The sequence below is a fragment of the Macaca thibetana genome, chromosome 10 (genome assembly GCF_024542745.1).
Source record: "Macaca thibetana thibetana isolate TM-01 chromosome 10, ASM2454274v1, whole genome shotgun sequence".
Classification (NCBI taxonomy): Eukaryota; Metazoa; Chordata; class Mammalia; order Primates; family Cercopithecidae; genus Macaca; species Macaca thibetana.
The window spans coordinates 21,308,818-21,330,115 of record NC_065587.1 but is presented as its reverse complement, the minus strand read 5'-3'; the positions used below and the strand labels follow the sequence as shown (position 1 = coordinate 21,330,115).

Sequence of the window (21,298 nt, the reverse complement as noted above, 5' to 3'; positions counted from 1 at the left end):
CACTTTGGGAGGCCGAGGCAGGTGGATTGCCTGAGCTCAGGAGTTCAAGACTAGCCTGCGCAACATGGCAAAACCCCATTTCTACTAAAAAAAAAGTACAAAATATTAGCCAGGAGTGGTGATGTGTGCCTGTAGTCCCAGCTACTTGAGAGGCTGAGGCAGAATTGCTTGAATCCAGGAGGCAGAGGCTGCAGTGAGCCAAGATCGCACCACTGCATGCCAGCCTGGGTGACAGAGTGAGACTCCATGTTCAGAATAAAAAAAAAGAAAGAAAAAAAAAAAGAGAGAGAAATGACTTATCCCAAACTGTTAATACTGCTTACCTGGGAAAGAGGAATAGGAGGCTAAATTTTTCTTTATTCGTTATAATTTTTTGTAAAGATTTTAAAAAGTGTGTTAAGCATTTCTGATTTCATGGACTGTCTCGGTCATTGTACATGCATTTGCTTCATTAGCAAAAAGACAATTATCATTAGATGGGTAGTGTGGTCTGTGAAGTTTTTAGACCAGAATAAGCGAGGCTCTAAGCCAGGGATCTGGGATACACTTTTCAACTGCACGATCTCACTGACTCTATGCAATGATCTTATAGTATTGGTACTACTGGTATTCCCATTCTCGAGACGATAAAATAGAAAGAAGCCCAGGGAGTTTAAGGGACTTGCCCAAGGCCACACAGGAAATCAGAGGGCAGAGTTAAGAACCAACCCAGTGGCCAGGTGTGGTTGCTCACACCTGTAATCCCAGCACTTTGGCAGGCCGAGGCGGGTGGATCACGAGGTCAGGAGATCGAGACCATCCTGGCTAAAACAGTGAAACCCCTTCTCTACTAAAAATACAAAAAATTAGCCGGGCGTGGTGGCGGGCGCCTGTAGTCCCAGCTACTCGGGAGGCTGAGGCAGGAGAATGGCATGAACCCGGGAGCCGGAGCTTGCAGTGAGCGGAGATCGCACCACTGCACTCCAGTCTGGGAGACACAGCGAGACTCCGTCTCAAAAAAAAAAAAAAAAAAAAAAAAAAAACCAACCCAGTGCTCTTTCCTTGAAAGCCAACCCCCACCTCAGGTTGGGCACTGAGGGACTTGACCTTTGGTTTTAATGTAGAGGGGCTGCTTCCCCTGGAGGGAGACAGGCAGTGAGAACAGCTCCTACTATTTATCAACCAAGACCTTTGCTCTAGAAAGGACTAGACTGAGTAATTTATTAACATCAGCACTGACCAAGATAAATATCAGTCAAATAGCCAGCCCTGAAGAGAGAGATTATGGGCTGGAATGCTGGAAACTAATCCTTCCTGCCTGTGGGCCTCAGTTTCCGCATCTATCAAACGAGCAGGGTGGTGGAGCCCATCCCTAAAGCTCTTTTCTACAGGGAAAATCCAAGAAAGGACTTGTCAAAGATCTCAGAGGAGGGTTTGAACTCCAAGCCAGCATCCCCAAGGGCATATTTGCAAGAGTACAAATTTCACTTTCTCAGTGAAATTACAATGTTCTCCTACCCTTAACCTCCACAAGCCCTCTCATCCTGCTCTCCCATCTTGTTCTAGAGCACTTTCTAAAACGCTATACTAGGATGAGTCCAGTGGCTCATACCTGTAATCCCAGCACTTTAAGAGGGAAGGATTGCTTGAACCCAGGAGTTGTTTTGTTGTTGTTGTTGTTGTTTTTGGTTTTTTGAAATGGAGTCTCAGTCTGCCTCCCAGGCTGGAGTGCAGTGGCGTGATCTCGGCTCACTGCAACCTCCGCCTCCTAGGTTCAAGCAATTCTCCAGCCTCAGCCTGCCAAGTAGCTAGGACTACAGGCGTGTGCCACCATACCCGGTTAATTTTTATTTTTAGTAGAGACGAGTTTTCACCATGTTGGCCAGGCTGGTCTTGAACTCCTGACTTCAGGTGATCCTCCTGCCTTAGCGTCCCAAAGTGCTGGGATTACAGGCGTGAGCCACTGCGCTTGGCCTTTTTTTGGTTTCTTGTATTTTTTTTGAGATGGAGTTTCATTCCGTTGCCCAGGCTGGAGTGCAGTGGCACAATCTCAGCTCACTGCAACCTCCACCTCCTGGGTTCAAGCGATTCTCCTGCCTCCGCCTCCCGGGTAGCTGAGACTACAGGTGCGTGCTACCACACCTGGCTAACTTTTGTATGTTTTAGTAGAGACAGGGTTTTACCATGTTGGTCAGGCTGGTCTCAAACTCCTGACCTCAAGTGATCCGCCTGCCTTGGCCTCCCAAAGTGATGGGATTACAGGCGTGATCCACCATGCCCAGCCGAACCCAGGAGTTTGAGACCAGCCTGGGAAACACAGCAAGACCTCATCTCTACTACAAATTAAAAATAAAAAAAATATATACTTTTTGGCTTATTATGTGCTTTGTTTATTGTCAGTCTCTAAACTGGAAGCAGCCCTAGCGGGACAGAATCCTTGTCTGTTCTGTTGCATCCCTGCTGTATTCCCCTATGCTTGGGGCAGTGCTGGGCACATGGTGAGAACGCAGTCCAAGTTTGAGAAATGAACGAAGGAGGAGCTAAGACATTCTTGCATGAAAATGATGAAAGCTGGAAAGTATGAAAGAAATGGTAGACCTTGACCCAGAGTGACTTCACTCAGGGATCGGGGGTCCTTTCCATCCTTAACACCAACAGCAGAACTAGTGCTTACGAGCACAAGCTCTGGACAAACCCAGGTTCTGATGCTAGGTCAGCTTCATCTTTCTTTTTTCTTCTTTTTTCGAGACAGGGTCTCACTCTGTCACCCAGGCTGGAGTGCAGTGACACAGTCATGGCTCACTGCATCCTCTATCTCCCAGACTCAAATGATCCTCCCAAGTAGCTGAGACCACAGGTGTGCACCACCATGCCTGGCTAATTTTTGTTGTTGTTTGAGATGGAGTCTTACTCTGTTGCCCAGGCTGGGGTACAATGGCATGATCTCAGCTCACTGCAACCTCCACCTCCCAGGTTCAAGCAATTCTCCTGCATCAGCCTCCAGAGTAGTTGGGACTATAGGCATGTGTCACCATGTCTGGCTAATTTTTTTTTTTCTTGAGACGAAGTCTCGCTCTTGTTCCCGAGGCTGGAGTGCAATGGTGCGATCTCAGCTCACTGCAACCTCCGCCCCCGGGGTTCAAGTGATTCTCCTGTCTCAGCCTCCCGAGTAGCTGGGATTACAGGCATCTGCTACCATGCCTGGCTAATTTTTGTGTTTTTAGTAGAGACAGGGTTTCACCACGTTGGCTAGGCTGATCTCAAACTCCTGAACTCAGGTGATCCACCCGCCTCAGCCTCCCAAAGTACTGGCATTACAGGTGTGAGCCACCGCACCCAGCCTTTTTTTTTTTTTTTTTTTTTTTTTTTTTTTTTTCCTGATACGGAGTCTCCCTCTGTTGCCCAGGCTGGAGTGCAGTGGTGCGATCTTGGCTCACTGCAACCTCCGGCTCCCCAGTTCAAGCGATTCTCCTGCCTCAGCCTCCTGAGTAGCTGGGAATACAGGCAGACGCCACCATGGCTATTTTTTTTTTTTTTTTTTCGAGACAGAGTCTTGCTCTGTCACCCAGGCTGGAGTGCAGTGGCGCGATCTCAGCTCACTGCAACCTCCAACTCCCTGGTTTAAGCGATTCTCCGGCCTCAGCCTCCGGAGTAGCTGGGATTACAGATGCATACCACCACGCCCAGCTAATTTTTGTATTTTTAATAGAGATGGGGTTTTACCATGTTGGCCAGGCTGGTCTTGAACACCTGACCTCGTGATCTGTCTGCCTGGGCCTCCCAAAGTGCTGGGATTACAGGTGGGAGCCACCAGCTCTGGCCTTGCTAATTTTTGTGTTTTTAGTAGAGATGAGGTTTCACCATGTTGGCCAGGTTGGTCTTGAACTCCTGGCCTCAGGTGATCCATCCACCTCAGCCTCCCAAAGTGACAGACGTAAGCCACTGTGCCTGGCCAAATTTTTGTATTTTTTATAGAGACAGGATCTTGCCATGTTGCCCAGGCTGGTCTCAAACGCCTGGGTTCAAGCGATTCTCCCACCTGGCCTACCAAAGTGTTGGGATTATAGGCGTGAGCCACGGTGCCTGGCCCAGGTCCATTTGATTTAAAAGCCCACACTCCATCCCCACCCCAGCAGCCTCATTGCCCCCAAACTTCACAGGCCAGAAGGGCTGCTGCTGGCCCTACTAGTGACTCCAGAGAGATATGGGGCAGCCTGAGGGCAGCAGGACAGAGTGTTCTCAGGTATCCAATGTGGAATTAAGGCATAAGTAACTGCAAGATGGTCCTTGAGGGACTTGATAAATATTAATCCAAGTGTCTTCACAGCAATCCTGCCAAAAACACCAAGCAGGGATCACCATCCCCACTTTCCAGAAAAGGAAACTGAGGCTGACAGAAGTTCAGCAACTCATCCAGGGTTACTAAGTGAGGGGCAGCAGGCTGACTCTAAGACCCATGCTCCTTTTATGGCCTCTGGGTGTTTGCCACACAAATGGTTTTACCACCAATCCATTCTGTCCCTTCCCCAACCTTGATGTTTTCATCTGGAAAACAAAGGGCTCATAAAGGATGATCTTCCCAGAGCCCTTTGAGCCTCAATATTATGTGGGTCTCATGCAGAAATTGCTTGTAACATAGGCTAGGGGCAAGGAGCAACACTTGCTGCATGTTAGTCAAGTGCCAGACACTTCACAACCACGGTATCTTTTTTGTTTTAGACAGAGTCTTGCTCTGTCACCCAGGCTGGAGTGCAGTAGCGCGATCTCGGCTCACTGCAACCTCCGTCTCCTGGGTTCAATTGATTCTCCTGCCTCAGCCTTCCTAGTAGCGGGGATTACAGGTGTGAGCCATCATGCCCAGCTAATTGTTTGTATTTTTAGTAGAGACAGGGTTTCACCAACAGGGAGAATTTTTTTTTTTTTTTTTTGAGATGGAGTCTCTCTCTTGTCGCCCAGGCTGGAGGCTGGAGTGCAGTGGCACGATCCCAGCTCATTGCAAGCTCCGCCTCCTGGGTTCACGCCATTCTCCCGCCTCAGCCTCCTGAGTAGCTGGGACTACAGGCGCCCGCCACCGCGCCCGGCTAATTTTTTGTATTTTTAGTAGAGAAGGGGTTTCACCGTGTTAGCCAGGATGGTCTCGATCTCCTGACCTCGTGATCCGCCCCCCTCGGCCTCCCAAAGTGCTGGGATTACAGACATAAGCCACCGTGCCCGGCCATTTTTGTACTTTTTTTTTTTTTTTTTTTTTTTTTTTTTTTTTGAGACGGAGTCTTGCTCTGTCGCCCAGGCTGGAGCGCAGTGACCAGATCTCGGCTCACTGCAAGCTCCGCCTCCCGGGTTCCCGCCATTCTCCTGCCTCAGCCTCCCGAGTAGCTGGGACTACAGGCGCCCGCCACCTCGCCCGGCTAGTTTTTTGTATTTTTTTAGTGGAGACGGGGTTTGACCGTGTTAGCCAGGATGGTCTCGATCTCCTGACCTCGTGATCCACCCGTCTCGGCCTCCCAAAGTGCTGGGATTACAGACATAAGCCACCGTGCCCGGCGATTTTTGTACTTTTTATAGAAACAGGATCTCACAGTGTTGCCAGGCTGGTCTTGAACTGCTGACCTCAAGTGATCCGCCCGCCTCGGCCTCCCAAAGTGCTGCGATTACACATGTGAGCCACCATACCCGACCAAGCACGGCATCTTTAGTCCTCAACAACCCTATGAGATACTTCCTGTCTGATTACTCCCATTTTACAGATGAGGAACCCGAGGCTTAAAGAGTCCTGAGGTCACCCCACCTAGAAATTCCGAGTTAAATTTGTTAGTGCCAGGCAAACTCTAGGCTCTTCCCACGGTGTCAGCTTTCTCCCTAATTACTGGGCAGTCTGGGTGGGGGGCTTATGCCACTCCTCTTTCCCAGCTGTTGAAAAGCCCCACTGCTCTGTGCTGTAACATCTCATGGCAGGCTCTAACAGAACTTTGCAGCTTCATTCCTGGGCTGCAGGGCAGGAGGGATGCTTGCTTCCTTTTCACAAGTTGGGGGAAGGGGAACAGGTGGCCTCACTTCTTTGGTAAATATTCCTTGACCATACACAGTCCTGAGCCCTCTGAGGGTGGGAGGCTGGGGAAACAGAGAAAAATGAGATCAGGGTCTAGCGAGAGACAGACAAGCACCAAGTCATAACTGTGCAGGGTGATATATGCAGATGGGGGAAGTACAGGGCTGTGGGGACCAAGGAGCGAGGGGCTGCTCAGGGACGGTCAGGGAAGCCAATCCCTAGCTCAGCCCAGAGCAGGGCCCAAACAAAAGCCCAGGCTGAGAGCACATGGCCCAGCCAGACTCCCACTCCCAGGAGGCCACCAGTTGGGTGCAAAGTGCATGGCGCATTGGCAGGCCTGGGTCCCAGATCTGGTTATGCCATGGCACAGCAGGGAGGGTGACCTTGGACAACTCCCGTCCGTTTCCCCACCTGTACAGTTCGAGGTGGGGGAACAAAGGGTCTGTGCAGCCATGGCCCCTGGGGATCCCCCACTGCTCCCCTGCCATCATCTCTTTCCCACCGAACTTCCCGACGGAGGAGCTGACTCTACCAGAAGCCTCCAGTGGGTGTTAAATCATAAGCTACGCCTGGGAATGGGCCACTCCTCCTGTCTTCTGCCCTCTCCCAGTCTCCAGGGCCCAGTACCTGCCCTTCTCACCATCTTTCATCAGGTCCCCATCACAGCCCGGTCCCAACCAGGACAAAGACCCTACCCATCCCTTTCTCGCCTCCCCCATTCTTTGCCCAGACCCTTCCCTAGGCCTTGATCCTGCCCCGCCTCTAACCCCCAGATTCCAAGAGAGGAGTCTCTGCCCCTCCCCCGCGGCCCAGTCCCTGGCCCCCGCCCGTGCACCCCACCCCGCGCGCTTCTGTCCCTGCCTGGCCCGGCTCTCACCGCGCCGCAGCTGCAGCCGCAACGTCCCCAGCGCGGGGCCCCGGGCCCCCCAGCAGCCGCCGCGCCGCCACAGAGATGCTGCATAGCCGCGGAGCCATGTTGGAGCCGCGAAGGTTGCAGGAAGGCCCCGCCCCCAAGCCTGGGTGAAGGAGGCGGGGCGCGAATAAACTCCACCCCTCCGACTCGCCCGCCCCCTCCACTCACCCGGCCAGGTGGGCGTTGCCCGTGGGCGTCTCCAACTCCGCAGGTGCTTGACGGAAGTCAGGGTTCTAATCCTCTGCGCGCTCTGCGACCTTGGCAAGCCCTTTGTCCACTCTGGGCCTCAGGATCCACCTAAGTAAAATGGGAGCGTGGAACAATAATACCAAGGGTTCTTAACACGGCTGTCCGGGATGTGCAGCAGAGGGTCAGTGTAACCTCCCCATGGGTTCATTTTGCCCGTTTCATTTTTCCCCGACAGAGCGATTTATCAAGACAGGGGAATTGCAATAAGAGTTTAATTCATGCAGAGCCGACTGAATGGGAGACCGGAGTTTTATTGTTACTCAAATCAGTCTCCCTGAAAATTCGGAGACTGGGTTTTATTAAGGATAATTTGGTGGGTAGGGGCCAGAAAGTGGAGAGTGCTGATTGGTCAGGTCGGAGATGCCATCATAGGGAGTGGAAGCTGTCCTCTTGTGCTAAGTGGATCTCTGGGTGGGGGCCACAAGACCAGATGATCCGGTTTCTTAATCTGTGTGTCGCCTGCGGATCCATTGAGTGCAGGATCGGAAAAATATCTTGAGCACCAATCTTCGGTTTTACAGTAGTAGCTCCCCTAGGAGCCGTTGGGGAGGTTTAGAATCTGTGGCCACTACCTGCATGACTTCTGAACCGTAATTTCTAATCTCGTGGCTAATTTGTTAGTCTTACAAAGGCAGTCTGGTCCCCAGGCAAGAAAGGGGTTTATTTTGGGAGAGGGCTATTATCTTTGTTTCAAAGTTAAACTATAAATTTGCAGCCGGGCATGGTGGCTCATGCCTGTAATCCCAGCACTTTGGGAGGCTGAGGCGGGTGGGTTAGGAGTTTAGGTCAGGAGTTCAAGACCAGCCTGGCCAACAGGGTGAAACCTCGTCTCTACTAAAAATACAAAAACTTAGCCAGGCATGGTGGCGGGCACCTGTAATCCCAGTTACTCGGGAGGCTGAGGCAGGAGAATCTCTTGGAGGCAGAAGTTGCAGTGAGCCGAGATTGCACCACTGCACTCCAGCCTGGGCAACAAGAGCGAAACACCGTCTCAAAAAACAAACAAATAAACAAACAAAAAGACTGTAAATTAGGCCTATGCCCAGAAATGAACAAGGACAGTTTGGGGGTTAAAAGCAAAATGGAGTCAGTTAGGTCAGATCACTTTCACTGCCATAATTTTCTCACTGTTAAAATTTCTGCAAAGGGGGTTGCATCAGTAAGCCCCCTGAAACTGTATACAACATTATGTGCTCCTGTGTGGTGCATTCTCTGGGGAAGGGCATTCACAGGCCAGGTTTATCATCATCAAAGAAACAAACTTCCTTATAAGTGAAGACGGGGACAAGACTGTCAGCTGCAGACACTTTATCTCCACCATCTCCTTTCCCCTTTTCATCCCCCTTTGACTTCTCTGCCTGAAAATCCTGGGGCCTCTTTCTGCCCTGTCCAGCTCTTTTCCCCGCCCTCTGAACTAATCCCTTCTCAGTCCATAATCCCCCAGATCACAGACATTGGCAGGGGTGGAGAGCTTGCAGACCCCACAGGGGGCAGGGGTTTTATCCACTTCCAAAGGGGCAGAGACAGCTCCCCAAAAGAATGTCCACCCACTGACTACTGGTTGCCCTGGTGTGCTTGGCATGGGAGAATGGAGGGCAGGCCATGATTGTACCACTGCACTCTAGTCTGGGCAACAGAGCAAGACCCAGTCTCTATTAAAAAAATAATAATTATTATAATTATAAGATTAGGACCAGGTGTGGTGGCTCATGCCTGTAATCACAGCACATTGGGAGGCCAAGGCAGGAGGATCTACGAAAATTCAAAAAATTAACTGAGCATGGTAGCACATGCCTGTAGTCCCAGCTACTCAGGAGGATGAGGCAGGAAAATCACTTGAGGCAGGAGGTCCAGGCTGTAGTGAGTTATGGGTTTTTAAATAAATAAACCAGGCTGGGCGTGGTGGCTCACGCCAGTAAACCCAGCACTTTGGGAGGCCAAGGCGGGTGGATCACCTGAGGTCAGGAGTTAGAGACCAGCCTGGCCAACATGGTGAAACCCCGTCTCTACTAAAAATACAAAAATTAGGCCGGGCGCAATGGCTCATGCCTGTAATCCCAGCACTTTGGGAGGCCGAGGCGGGGGGATCACCTGAGGCCAGGGGTTCGAGACCAGCCTGATCAATATGATGAAACCCCATCTCTACTAAAAATACAAAAATTAGCCGGGTGTGGTGGCATGTGCCTGTAATCCCAGCTACTCGGGAGTCTGAGGCAGGAGAATCACTTGAACCCAGGAGGCAGAGGTTGTAGTGAGCCAAGATCGTGCCATTGCACTCCAGCCTGGGCAACAAAAGCAAAACTCCATCTCAAAAAAACAAACAAATAAATCAAATAAAAAATAAAAATACAAAAATTAGCTGGGCATGGTGGCGCACACCTGTAATCCCAGCTACTCCAGAGACCGAGGCAGGAACATGGCTTAAACCTGGGAGGCAGAGGTTGTAGTGAGCCGAGATTGCGCCACTGCACTCCAGCCTGGGTGACAGAGAGAGACTCTGTCTCAAAAAAACAAACAAACAAGAAAAATCAAAGTCAGTATGATCTTAGCAGAGTTCCCAGTCAAAGCCACCCAGGAGAAACCCAGGTGGGTTGATGGAGGCACAGCAAATGGTGTCATGTGGTGGGAACGGCTCTTCCCTTAGGAACCCAGTGTGGCAGAGTGACTGTGGAATGGTGGAAGCGACCACCTCTGCCAGCCTGACCTTGGACCTGAGCTTCAAAGGATGAGTAGGAGTCCGCCAGGAGAGAGGGAAGGACCAGGGGAAACTCAGAGGAAGCAACATGTACACAGTATGTGAAGGGGCTGCCAGAGGCCGGGCGCCGTGGCTCACGCCTGTAATCCTAGCACTTTGGGAGGTTGAGGCAGGTGGATCACTTGAGGCCAAGAGTTTGAGACCAGTCTGGCTAACATGGCAAAAACCGATCTCTACTAAAAATACAAAAAATTAGCCAGGCGTGGTAGCACACAACTGTGGTCCCAGTTACTCTGGAGGCTGAAGTATGAGAATTGCTTGAACCTAGGAGGCAGAGGTTGCAGTGAGTGGAGATTGTACCACTGCACTCCAGCCTGGGCAACGGCAAGACTCTGTCAAAAAAAAAAAAAAAAGGGGGGTGTGGTGAGGGCTCTTCCAGGAAGAAAGCACAGTTGAATATAACAAACAGGTGGCGATTATGTGGTGGCAGCCTTTCATTCAGTACAAGGAATACTTTTCTTTTTTTTTTTTTTTTTTGAGACAGGGTCTCACTCTGTTGCCAAGGCTGGAGTGCAGTGGCGTGATCTCAGCTCACTGCAACCTCCACTTTCTAGGCTCAAGCAATTCTCCTGCCTCAGCCTCCCGAGTAGCTGGGATTACAGGCTTGCATTACCACACCCACCTAATTTTTGTACTTTTAGTAGAGATGGGGTTTCACCATATTGGCCAGGCCAGTCTTAAATTCCTGACCTCAAATGATCCACCTGCCTCAGCTTCCCAAAGTGCTGGGATTAAAGGCATGAGCCACTGTGCCTAGCTGGAATAATTTTCTAACAATGGAATGGGCTGCCTTGGTGACATGTCATTGAACTGTGTCAACAGAGGCCGAGTAGAGCACGTTGGCTATGTAGTAGAGGGCATTTCGCAGTCAGGCCACAGCAAGCTGGACCCATGGACAGGGAGGAGCCAGCCTTGCTGGTTTAGGGGAAGAGGCTTTCACCAAAGCCTCGGCATTCCTGGCTGCCTCACACTCCCTCCCAGGTGAGGAGAATGAGGGAGGAGTGACCTGCAGCCTCCTCCTGTGGGTCTTAGCATTTCCAAAAAGGGTTTTCCATCTCTCTCCAGTCAAATAGGGCAGGAAAAAAGGTGGTGCTGAGAGCATGCCTCCACCCCTGCCTGGGAGAGATGGGATACGGGCCTCCCTCCCCATCCTGTATGAACCACAGTGTGGCCACTGACTACAAGGGCAACCTCAAGGCCCCCATCCCACCCCAGCTACAGCGACCACATATCCCAGTTTATCCTGGACTTTCTCAGTTTTAGCACTGAAAGTCCTCCATCCCAGAAAACCCCGCAGTTCTGGACAAGCCAGAACCTTTGGTCACCCCAATTACGGCCCTAGTTCTCTCCCCAGGACATATACCCACTCCATCCCAGAATCTTTTCCTTGCTTAACTAAATCTATTTACCCTTCTTGAAAGGGAGCAGGGGTCTCGGCGGGTAGCTCATTCCTGTAATCCCAGCACTTTGGGAGGGCAAGGTGGGTGGATCACCTGAGGTCAGGAGTTCAAGACCAGCCTGGCCAACATGGTGGAACCTCATCTCTACCAAAAATACAAAAATCAGCTGGGCGTGGTGGCGGGTACCTGTGGTCCCAGCTACTCGGGAGGCTGAGGCAGGAGAATCGCTTGAACCTGGAAAGTGGAGGTTGCAGTGAGCTGAGCTCATGCCACTGCAGTCCAGCCTGGGCAACAGAGCGAGACTCCATGTCAAAAAAAGAAAAAAGGGGAGGGGGAAGGAAAAAGAAAGGGAAGGAAAAGGAAAAGGAAAGGAAAGAAAAGGAAGAAAGAGAGCAGGGATGGGGTCCAAGCTCGGTGGCTCACACATGTAATCACAGCACACTGGGAGGCCCAGGCAGGAGGATTACTTGAGGCCAGGATTTCTTTTCTTTTCTTTTTTTTTTGAGATGGAGTCTTGCTCTGTCACCCAGGCTGGAGTGCAGAGGCACGATCTCTGCTCTCTGCAAGCTCTGCCTCTGGAGCTCACCCCATTCTCCTGCCTCAGCCTCTTGCATAGCTGGGACTACAGGTGCCTGCCACCATGCCTGGCTAATTTTTTGTATTTTTTTTAGTAGAGACGGGGGTTTCACCATGTTAGCCAGGATGGTCTCGATCTCCTGACCTCGTGATCCGCCCGCCTCGACCTCCCAAAGTGCTGGGATTACAGGCGTGAGCCACTGCGCCCAGAGGCCAGGATTTCAAGACCAACCTGGGCAACATAGCGAGACCTTTGTCTCTCTATTAAAAATTTTAAAATGGGCCGGGCGCGGTGGCTCAAGCCTGTAATCCCAGCACTTTGGGAGGCCGAGACAGGCAGATCACGAGGTCAGGAGATCGAGACCATCCTGGCTAACACGATGAAACCCCGTCTCTACTAAAAAATAAAAAAAAAACTAGCCGGGCGCGGTGGTGGGCGCCTGTAGTCCCAGCTACTCGGGAGGCTGAGGCAGGAGAATGGCGTAAACCCGGGAGGCGGAGCTTGCAGTGAGCTGAGATCTGGCCACTGCACTCCAGCCTGGGCGACAGAGCGAGACTCTGTCTCAAAAAAAAAAAAAAAAAAAAAAAATTTTAAAATGAACTGGGCATGGTAGTGTGTGCCTCTAGTCCCAGCTATTCAGAGGCTGAGGTGGGAGGACTGCTTGAGCCCAGGAGTTGGAGGCTGCAGTGAGATACGGTCGTGCCACTGCACTCCAACCTGGACAACAGAACAAGACCTTCACTCTAAAAGAAAAGGGGTGGGCCAGGCACAGTGGCTCATGCCTGTAATTCTAGTACTTTGGGAGGCCAAGGCAGGCGGATCACCTGAGGTCGGGAGTTCGAGACCAGCCTGACCAACGTGGAGAAACCCCGTCTCTACTAAAAATACAAAATTAGCCAGGCGTGGTGGCATGTGCCTATAGTCCCAGCTACTCAAGAGGCTGAGGCAGAAGAATCGCTTGAACCCAGGAAGCGGAGGTTGTGGTGAGCCAAGATCGTGCCATTGCACTCTAGCCTGGGCAATAAGAGCAAAACTCCATCTCAAAAAAAAAAAAAAGGAAAAAGTAAAAAGGGGGTGGAGGTGGAACTGGGCTCTCTTTGTGGCACTCAGTGACATACAATGCTGGTTAACTGAGCACCTGATGGGAACTGTCCTCACCCCACAGACCATTCATTCTGTGTAGCACACCAGTTGCTGCATTCTAGTCAGCAAACCAGTTAGGATAAAATTCCACCAATAGGCTGGGTGCGATAACTCATGCCTGTAATCCCACTTTGGGAGGCTGAGGTGGGCAGATAGCTTTGAGCTCAGGAGTTCGAGACCAACCTGGGCAATAGGACAAAACCCCATCTCTACAAAAAATACAAAAATTAATTGGGTGTGGTGGCGCACACCTGTAGTCCCAGCAATTCAGGAGGCTGAGGTGGGAGGATGGCTTGAACCCAGGAGGCGGGGAGGCGGAGGTTGCAGTAAGCCAATATCGCATCACTGCACTCCAGCCTGGGTGACAGAGCCAGACCCTGTCACAAAAATAAAATAAAATAAAAATCCACCAATAAAAAAGTGGCTGTACACAGTAACTCACACCTATAATCCCAGCACTTTGGGAAGCTGAGGCAGGAGGATCACTTAAGGCCAGAGTTCAAGACCAGCCTGGGTAACACAGGAAGACCCCATCTCTACAAAAATAATTTTAAAATATTAGCTGGGCATGGTGTTGTGTGCTTGTAGTCCCAGCTACTCGGGAGGCTGAGGCCAGAGTATCGCCTAAGCCCAAGAAGTCAAGGCTTCAGTGAGCCATGATCATGCCACTGTCCTCTGTCCTAGGACCTCTCTCTCTCTCTCTGAAGTTCCTTTCTGCCCACCACTACGTCTGTGACATCTTTTTCTCCTGAACATGTCTCCCACCCGCCCCTCCTCTCCCTGCAGAGAGCTGACCCCTCATCTCCTGCCCTCCTCCCTTCCCAAAGCTGCCCTTATGGAATCCACCTTCATAACTCTTTGCCAAGGTCTGTTATCCAATATGCGAAGTGAAATGAGAGGAGCCAGGGACAAAGACAGATGGGCAGAGCCAGGCAGAGAGGAACAGGCAGGTTCATAAGTGTAAAATATCGACAAACCTGCCATCATCCATTCCCTGGGACAAATAGATCATCACCAAATGGGCTGCAGACGAGCAAAGAGACAAATTACCCAGCTGTGGCAGTGTCACCTGCTCCTTATTGATGGGCTTTTATGCTCAGACCCAACTGTTCTCTGAGAACTGTATCCTTCAGCTCCTATGGGACCCCAAACAGGAGGGAAAGGGACAAGAAAGCTTTTATGTCTCACCTGGGGCAAGAGCCACAGACCTAAATCTCAGCCTTTCTGGACTATGCATCATATGCAGATATATGAATCATGTGCCTTTGACAGAGTGCCACATAAAAACATTAACATGCGCGGTGGCTCAAGCCTGTAATCCCAGCACTTTGGGAGGCCGAGGTGGGCGGATCATGAGGTCAGGAGATCGAGACCATCCTGGCTAACACGGTGAAACCCCGTCTCTACTAAAAAATACAAAAAAAAAAAAAAAAAAAAAAAAAAAAAAAAGCTGGGCGAGGTGGCGGGCACCTGTAGTCTCAGCTGCTCAGGAGGCTGAGGCAGGAGAATGGTGTGAACCTGGGAGGCAGAGCTTGCAGTGAGCTGAAATCCGGCCACTGCACTCCAGCCTGGGCGACAGAGCGAGACTCCGTCTCAAAAACAAACAAACAAACAAACAAACAAAAAAACATTAACAGGCCAGGCAAGGTGGCTCACGCCTGTAATCCCGGCACTTTGGGAGGCCAAGGCAGGAGGATCACTTGAGGTCAGGAGTTCAAGACCAGCCTGACTAACATGGTGAAACTCCATCTCTACTAAAAATACAAAAATTAGCTGGGTGTGGTGGTGCACTCCTGTAATCCCAGCTACTCAGGAGGCTGAGGGAGGAGAATCGCTTGAACCTGGAAGGCAGAGGTTGCAGTGAGCCGAGATTGCGCCACTGTACTCCAGCCTGGGCAACAAAGCGAGACTCCGGCTCAAAAAAAAAAATGAACAAAAAGTGCTACTCCGCGTATAGATTATAAATAATACAAATACTAGGGGGAAAAAATTAACTTGTTAAATATAGAACAATTTCAAAGCTGGTGGAGTGGATTATAAACTGTTTATGCTATTGCCACAAGGTGGCGCCACTTTAGCAAGGAAGTAAATGCCCACATCCTGTCATTACTGAGCAAATTACACGGTTGTTGACTTGCTTGGGACACTAGCAATTGCTTTTTGTGCTATTATTTGGACAGGCACTGTTATTATAAACATCTTAAAAAGGCTATAACAAGACCGGGTGCAGTGGCTCATGCCTGTCATCCCAGCACTTTGGGAGGTCGAGAGAGGCAGATCATGAGGTCAGGAGTTTGAGAACGGCCTGGCCAACATGGTGAAACCCTATCTCTACTAAAAATACAAAAATTAGCCGGGTGTGGTGGCATATGCCTGTAATCCTAGCTACTCAGGAGGCTGAGGCAGGATAATTGCTTGAACCCAGGAGACGGAGGTTGCAGTGAGCTGAGATTGTGCCACTGCACTCCAGCCTGGGTGACAGAACAAGACTCTATCTCAGAAAAAACAAAAACAAACAAACAAGAAAAAGGCTATAATAACATCATTCAAGCATTCCTGAAGGAGAGGGGCTAGTGCTGAAAAGCATGTCCTCAAATCAACACCTTTGGAGTGGATATTGGACATGATGAGATACTGTGAAGAAGACCAAACCACCTCCATGACAGGTGATGCTGTTAATTTAGTAGACTGCCCGGAGGTACAGATAATGCTGCAAAGACACAAAGCAGGATCCAAAGCAAAAATGTGGTCAGATGGTTGTGCAGATTTATGAGTTATGTGAGTGCATTTCATCTCCTACTCGTATTCTTGGAACACAAAGTTTTGAATCATGTTAAGTTTACAGCAGGCATCCTTCTTGTAAAATATGACATTTAAACTAGGGAGGTTGGCCAGGCGTGGTGGCTCACGCCTGTGATCCCAGCACTTTGGGAGGCCAGGGCGAGTTTGAAACCAGCCTGGACAACATGGTGAAACCCAGTCTCTACTAAAAATACAAATATTATCCAGGGTTGGTGGCCCATGCCTATAATCCCAGCTGCTCCGGAGGCTGAGGCAGGAGAAGCACTTGAACCCGGGAGGCAGAGGTTGCAGTGAGCCGAGATGGTGCCACTGCACTCCAGCCTGGGTGACAGAGCTAGACTCTGTCTCAAAAAATAATAAATAAATAAATAAATAAATAAATAAAGTATGACATTCCTGGTCCTCCCCAGCATAAATCTGGCCACTTGAGTCCACTCCTGGAAGCAGGGAGCTATGAGTCGAATTGTGTTTCCTCAAAAAAAGATGTTGAAGTCCAGGCCGGGCGCGGTGGCTCAAGCCTGTAATCCCAGCACTTTGGGAGGCCGAGACGGGCGGATCACGAGGTCAGGAGATCGAGACCATCCTGGCTAACACGGTGAAACCCCGTCTCTACTAAAAATATAAGAAAATTAGCCAGGTGAGGTGGCGGGCGCCTGTAGTCCCATCTACTCGGGAGGCTGAGGCAGGAGAATGGCGTGAACCTGGGGGGGGCGGAGCTTGCAGTGAGCCGAGATCGCGCCACTGCACTCCAGCCTGGGGCACAGAGCAAGACTCCGTCTCAAAAAAAAAAAAAAAAAGATGTTGAAGTCCTAACCCCTAGTACCTCAGAATGTGACCTTATTTGGAAATAGGGTCTTGACAGAAGTAATAAAATTAAAATTAGGTCATTAGGGTGAGCTCTAATCCAGCATGACTAATGTCCTTGTGAACAGGGGACATTTAGGCTGGGCACAGTGGCTCTTACCTGTAATCTTAGCCCTGTAGGAGGCCGAGGTGGGCAGATCATTTGAACCCAAGTGTTCAAGACCAGCCTAGGCAACATGGCAAAACTCCATCTCTATAAAAATGCAAAAATTGCCGGGCGCGGTGGCTCATGCCTGTAATCCCAGCACTTCGGGAGGCCAAGGCGGGTGGATCACCTGAGGCTGGGAGTTCGAGACCAGCCTGACCGACGTGGAAAAACCCATCTCTACTAAAAATACAAAATTAGCCGGGCATGGTGGCGCATGCCTGTAATCCCAGCTACTTGGGAGGCTGAAGCGGGAGAATTGCTTGAACCCGGAAGGCGGGTTGCGGTGAGCCGAGATTGCGCCACTGCACTCCAGCCTGAGCAACAAGAGCGAAACTCCATCTCAAAAAAAAAAAAAAAAAGAGCATTCAGTAACAATTCAATAAATTTGTGCTTTTAGGATGGATTTGCTATTTGCAATTCCATTTCTTTTTTTCTTTCTTTCTTTTTTTTTTTTTTTGAGATGGAGTCTTGCTCTGTTGCCCAGGCTGGAGTGCAACGGCACAGTCTCGGCTCACTGCAACCTCTGCCTCCCAGGTTCAAGCGATTCTCCTGCCTCAGCCTCCTGAGTAGCTGAGATTACAGGCATGTGCCACCACACCTGGCCTCCATTTCTTTTTTAAAATTATTTTTATTTCTTTGGCTGGGCAAGGTAGCTCATGCCTGTAATCCCAGCACTTTGGGAGGTGGAGGCAGGCAGATCACTTGAGGTCAGGAGTTTGAGACCAGCCTGGCCAACATGGTGAAACCCAGGGTCTATTAAAAATACGAAAATTAGCCAGGCGTGGTGGTGCACACTTGTAGTCCCAGCTACTTGGGAGGCTGAGGCAGGAGAATTACTTGAAACTAGGAGGCAGAGGTTGCAGCGAGCTGAGATCATGCCACTGCACTCCAGCCTGAGTGACAAAAGGAGACGCCATCTCAAAAAAAAAAAAATAATAATAATAATAATAATTGTTTTTTTCGAAACCAGGTCTCACTCCCATTGCCCAGGCTGAAGCGTAGTGGTATGATCTCAGCTCACTGCAGCCTGGACTTCTTGGGCTCAAGCGATCCTCCCACCTCAGCCTCCAGAGTAGCTGGGACTGCAGGCCCGCACCACCATGTCCAGCTAATTTTTTTGTTGTTGTTGAGACAGAGTTTTGCTCTTATTGCCCAGGCTGAAGTACAATAGTGCGATCTGAGCTCGCTGCAATCTCTGCCTCCCAGGTACAAGTGATTCTCCTGTCTCAGCCTCCTAAATAGCTCAGATTACAGGCATGCGCCACCATGCCTGGCTAATTTTTTTTGTATTTAGTAAAGATGAGGTTTCACCATGTTGGTCAGGCTGGTCTCAAACTCCTGACCTCAGGTAATCCACCTGGCTCAGCTTCCCAAAGTGCTGGGATTACAGGTGTGCGCCACTGCGTCTGGCCTAATTTTTTTATATTTTTAGTAGAAACGGAGTTTTGCCATATTGCCCAGGCTTGTCTCGAACTGCTGGCCTCAAGTAATTCTCCCTCCTTGGCCTCCCAAAGTGCAGGGATTACAGGGGAGCCACTGTGCCTCGCCCCCATTTCTTATTCTCTCCTTTTTTTTTTTTTTTGAGACAGAGTCTCGCTCTGTCGCCCATGCTGGAGTGCAGTGGCCGGATCTCAGCTCACTACAAGCTCCGCCTCCCGAGTTTACGCCATTCTCCTGCCTCAGCCTCCCGAGTAGCTGGGACTACAGGCGCCCGCCACCTAGCCCGGCTAGTTTTTTTTGGTATTTTTTAGTAAAGACGGGGTTTCACCGTGTTAGCCAGGATAGTCTCGATCTCCTGACCTCGTGATCCTCCCGTCTCAGCCTCCCAAAGTGGTGGGATTATAGGCTTGAGGCACCGCGCCTGGCCTATTCTCTCCTTTTTAAGTGATGATGAAATGAAGGCCAGGAAGTGGTAAAAATCTTTTTGAGGTAACACAGCACCTTGGACATAGGAGGTGCTCGATAAATTTTTTTTGTTTTTTTTGTTTTTTTTTAGACGGAGTTTCTCTCTTGTTGCCCAGGCTGGAGTGCAATGGCGCAATCTTGGCTCACCGCAACCTCCGCCTCCCAGGTTCAAGCAATTTTCCTGCCTCAGCCTCCCTAGTGGCATGTGCCACTACGCCCGGCTAATTTTGTACTTTTAGTAGAGACAGAGTTTCTCCATGTTGGTCAGGCTGGTCTCGAACGCCCGACCTCAGGTGATCCACCCGCCTCGGTCTCCCAAAGTGCTAGGATTAGAGGCGTGAGTCACCGCTCCTGGCTAATAAATATTAATTACTGTTTGTGAGGGGCTTTTAAACTTGTCATACCATTTATTATTACAGTATTCCCATTTTTACAAATGGGGTAACTGAAGCTTAGAGAAGTTAAATTGCCCAAGGTCACAGAGAAGTAGAAATTCTACCTCAGGCCTGTCTGCCTCCACCATCAAGTGACATGCTAGAAAAATTCAAATCTCTGCAGTCTGGCCTGAAGAGAACAGAGAACAGGAGGAGTACTACTTATTTCCAAAGGTGTTCTAGGTCCAGATAGGAGTTATTACCTGCAGCCTGCTTTCATTCAGGTTCAGTACTCCAGTGTGGTGCCTTGGCTGAGCCTCTGACCATGCAAGGTCACCTGGGCCAGGTGATGTTTAATGAGTAGGGTTACCTCCCTGAGCCTCAGGCTGCAAGATAGGCAAGAACCTCTTAGTTTGCTTATTGCTATCTCCGGTGGTGCAGCTTACAAAAATGCATCTAGAACATCAGTCCAAACCTAAGCAAATGTAAGACAAAGCGACATCGAGACAGACATTTGAGAACTATATTCTATCGATACTCTTTTTGTTTTTTGTGTTTTTTTTTGAGACAGAGTCTCGCTCTGTCACCCAGGCTGGAGTGCAGTGGCACGATATTGGCTCACTGCAACCTCCTCCTTCCAGGTTCAAGAGAGTCTCCTGCCTCAGGGTCCTGAGTAGCTGAAATTACAGGTGTCCACCACCACACCCGGCTAATTTTTTGTATTTTCAGTACAGACAGGGTTTCACCGTGTTGGCTAGACTGGTGTCGAACTCCTGACCTCAGGTGATCCACCCGCCTCAGCCTCCCAGAGTGCTGGGATTACAGGCGTGAGCCACCGCGCCCAGCCTATCGATACTCTTTAAAAAAAGTGTCAAGGCTGGCCGGACGCATTGGCTCACGCCTGTAATCTCAGCATTTTGGGAGGCCGAGGTGGGTGGAATAATTGAGCCCAGGAGTTCAAGACCACATTGAGCAACCTTCTCTACTGAAAATACAAAATTAGTCCCAGCTACTAGGGAGGGCTGAGACAGGAGGATCCTTGAACCCGGCGAGGTGGAGGTGGCAGTGAGTAGCTGAGACTACATCCATGCACCACCATGCCCAGCTAATTTTTTATATTTTTAGTAGAGATGAGGTTTTGTCATGTTGGCCAGGCTCTTCATGAACTCCTGAGTTCAGGCAATCCACCCATCTTGGCCTCCCAAAGTGTTAGAGTTACAAGCATGAACCACGCACCAGGCCTCAATGTTAATTTCTTGATTTTGATCATTTTATTACGATTAAGTAAAATGTTAACATTAGAGATGCTAAATGAGGGATATAGGGAAACTCTACTATTTTTGCAGGTTTTTAAGTCCAATATTAGGTCAAAATAAAAAGCTGATAGATTACACACATTAAAAAATACTTTGTTGGTGGGGTGCGGTGGCTCACGCCTGTAATCCCACACTTTGGGAGGCTGAGGCAGGTGGATCACTTGACGTCAGGAGTTTGAGACTAGCCTGGCCAACATGGTGAAACCCTGTCTCTACCAAAAATACAAAAATTAGCCATGCGTGGTGGCGGGCACCTGTAATCCCAGCTACTCTGCAGGCTGAGACAGGAGAATTGCTTGAACCTGTGAGGTGGAGGTTGCAGTGAGCCGAGATTGCGCTACTGCACTCCAGCCTGGGCGACAGAGCAAGACTCCATCTCAAAAAACAAACAAACGAACAAACAAAACAACTGTGTTATATAAGGTCTTGTCCCAATAAGAATAAATAAACAAGAACAAAACCTTTAAATAAGAGATCTATAACTGTATAAAAATAAATAAAGCTAATGCAACAAATAAATAGTAAGTGGGTAGGAAAAAATTCACTGCAAAGTAAGCAAGAGCAGGAAGAATAAAAGAAAGCCAAAAATAAGGCAAGGTCAAGTACAACTGCCAGAGGCAGACATACAATTTGGCTCTGAGCTTCTGAAGAGCAAGAAGAAAACCTGATTACTTGAGTTACAATCTGTGTAAGAGAAAAAAAGTTAAAATTTACATCCATACATGGAGTCCTGTGCATTTCTTAGAAAATTGTATTATAAAATATTTAGTGATGGGTGAGAGAGTCATAATATATTAATGAAAGAAAAATTAACAAATTGGCCAGGT

General features: G+C 49.6%; 1 protein-coding gene across 1 annotated transcript in view; it reads right to left on the bottom strand.

The window, feature by feature from the left end:
* Nucleotides 1-21,298, bottom strand: part of NIPSNAP1 (nipsnap homolog 1) — a 173,113-nt gene that overhangs the window by 19,775 nt on the left and 132,040 nt on the right. The window contains exon 2 of the mRNA XM_050806838.1: nt 6,903-7,043. Coding sequence (XP_050662795.1) covers nt 6,903-7,000 — 98 coding nt within the window. The 5' untranslated portion in view covers nt 7,001-7,043. The remainder of the gene's footprint in view (nt 1-6,902; nt 7,044-21,298) is intronic.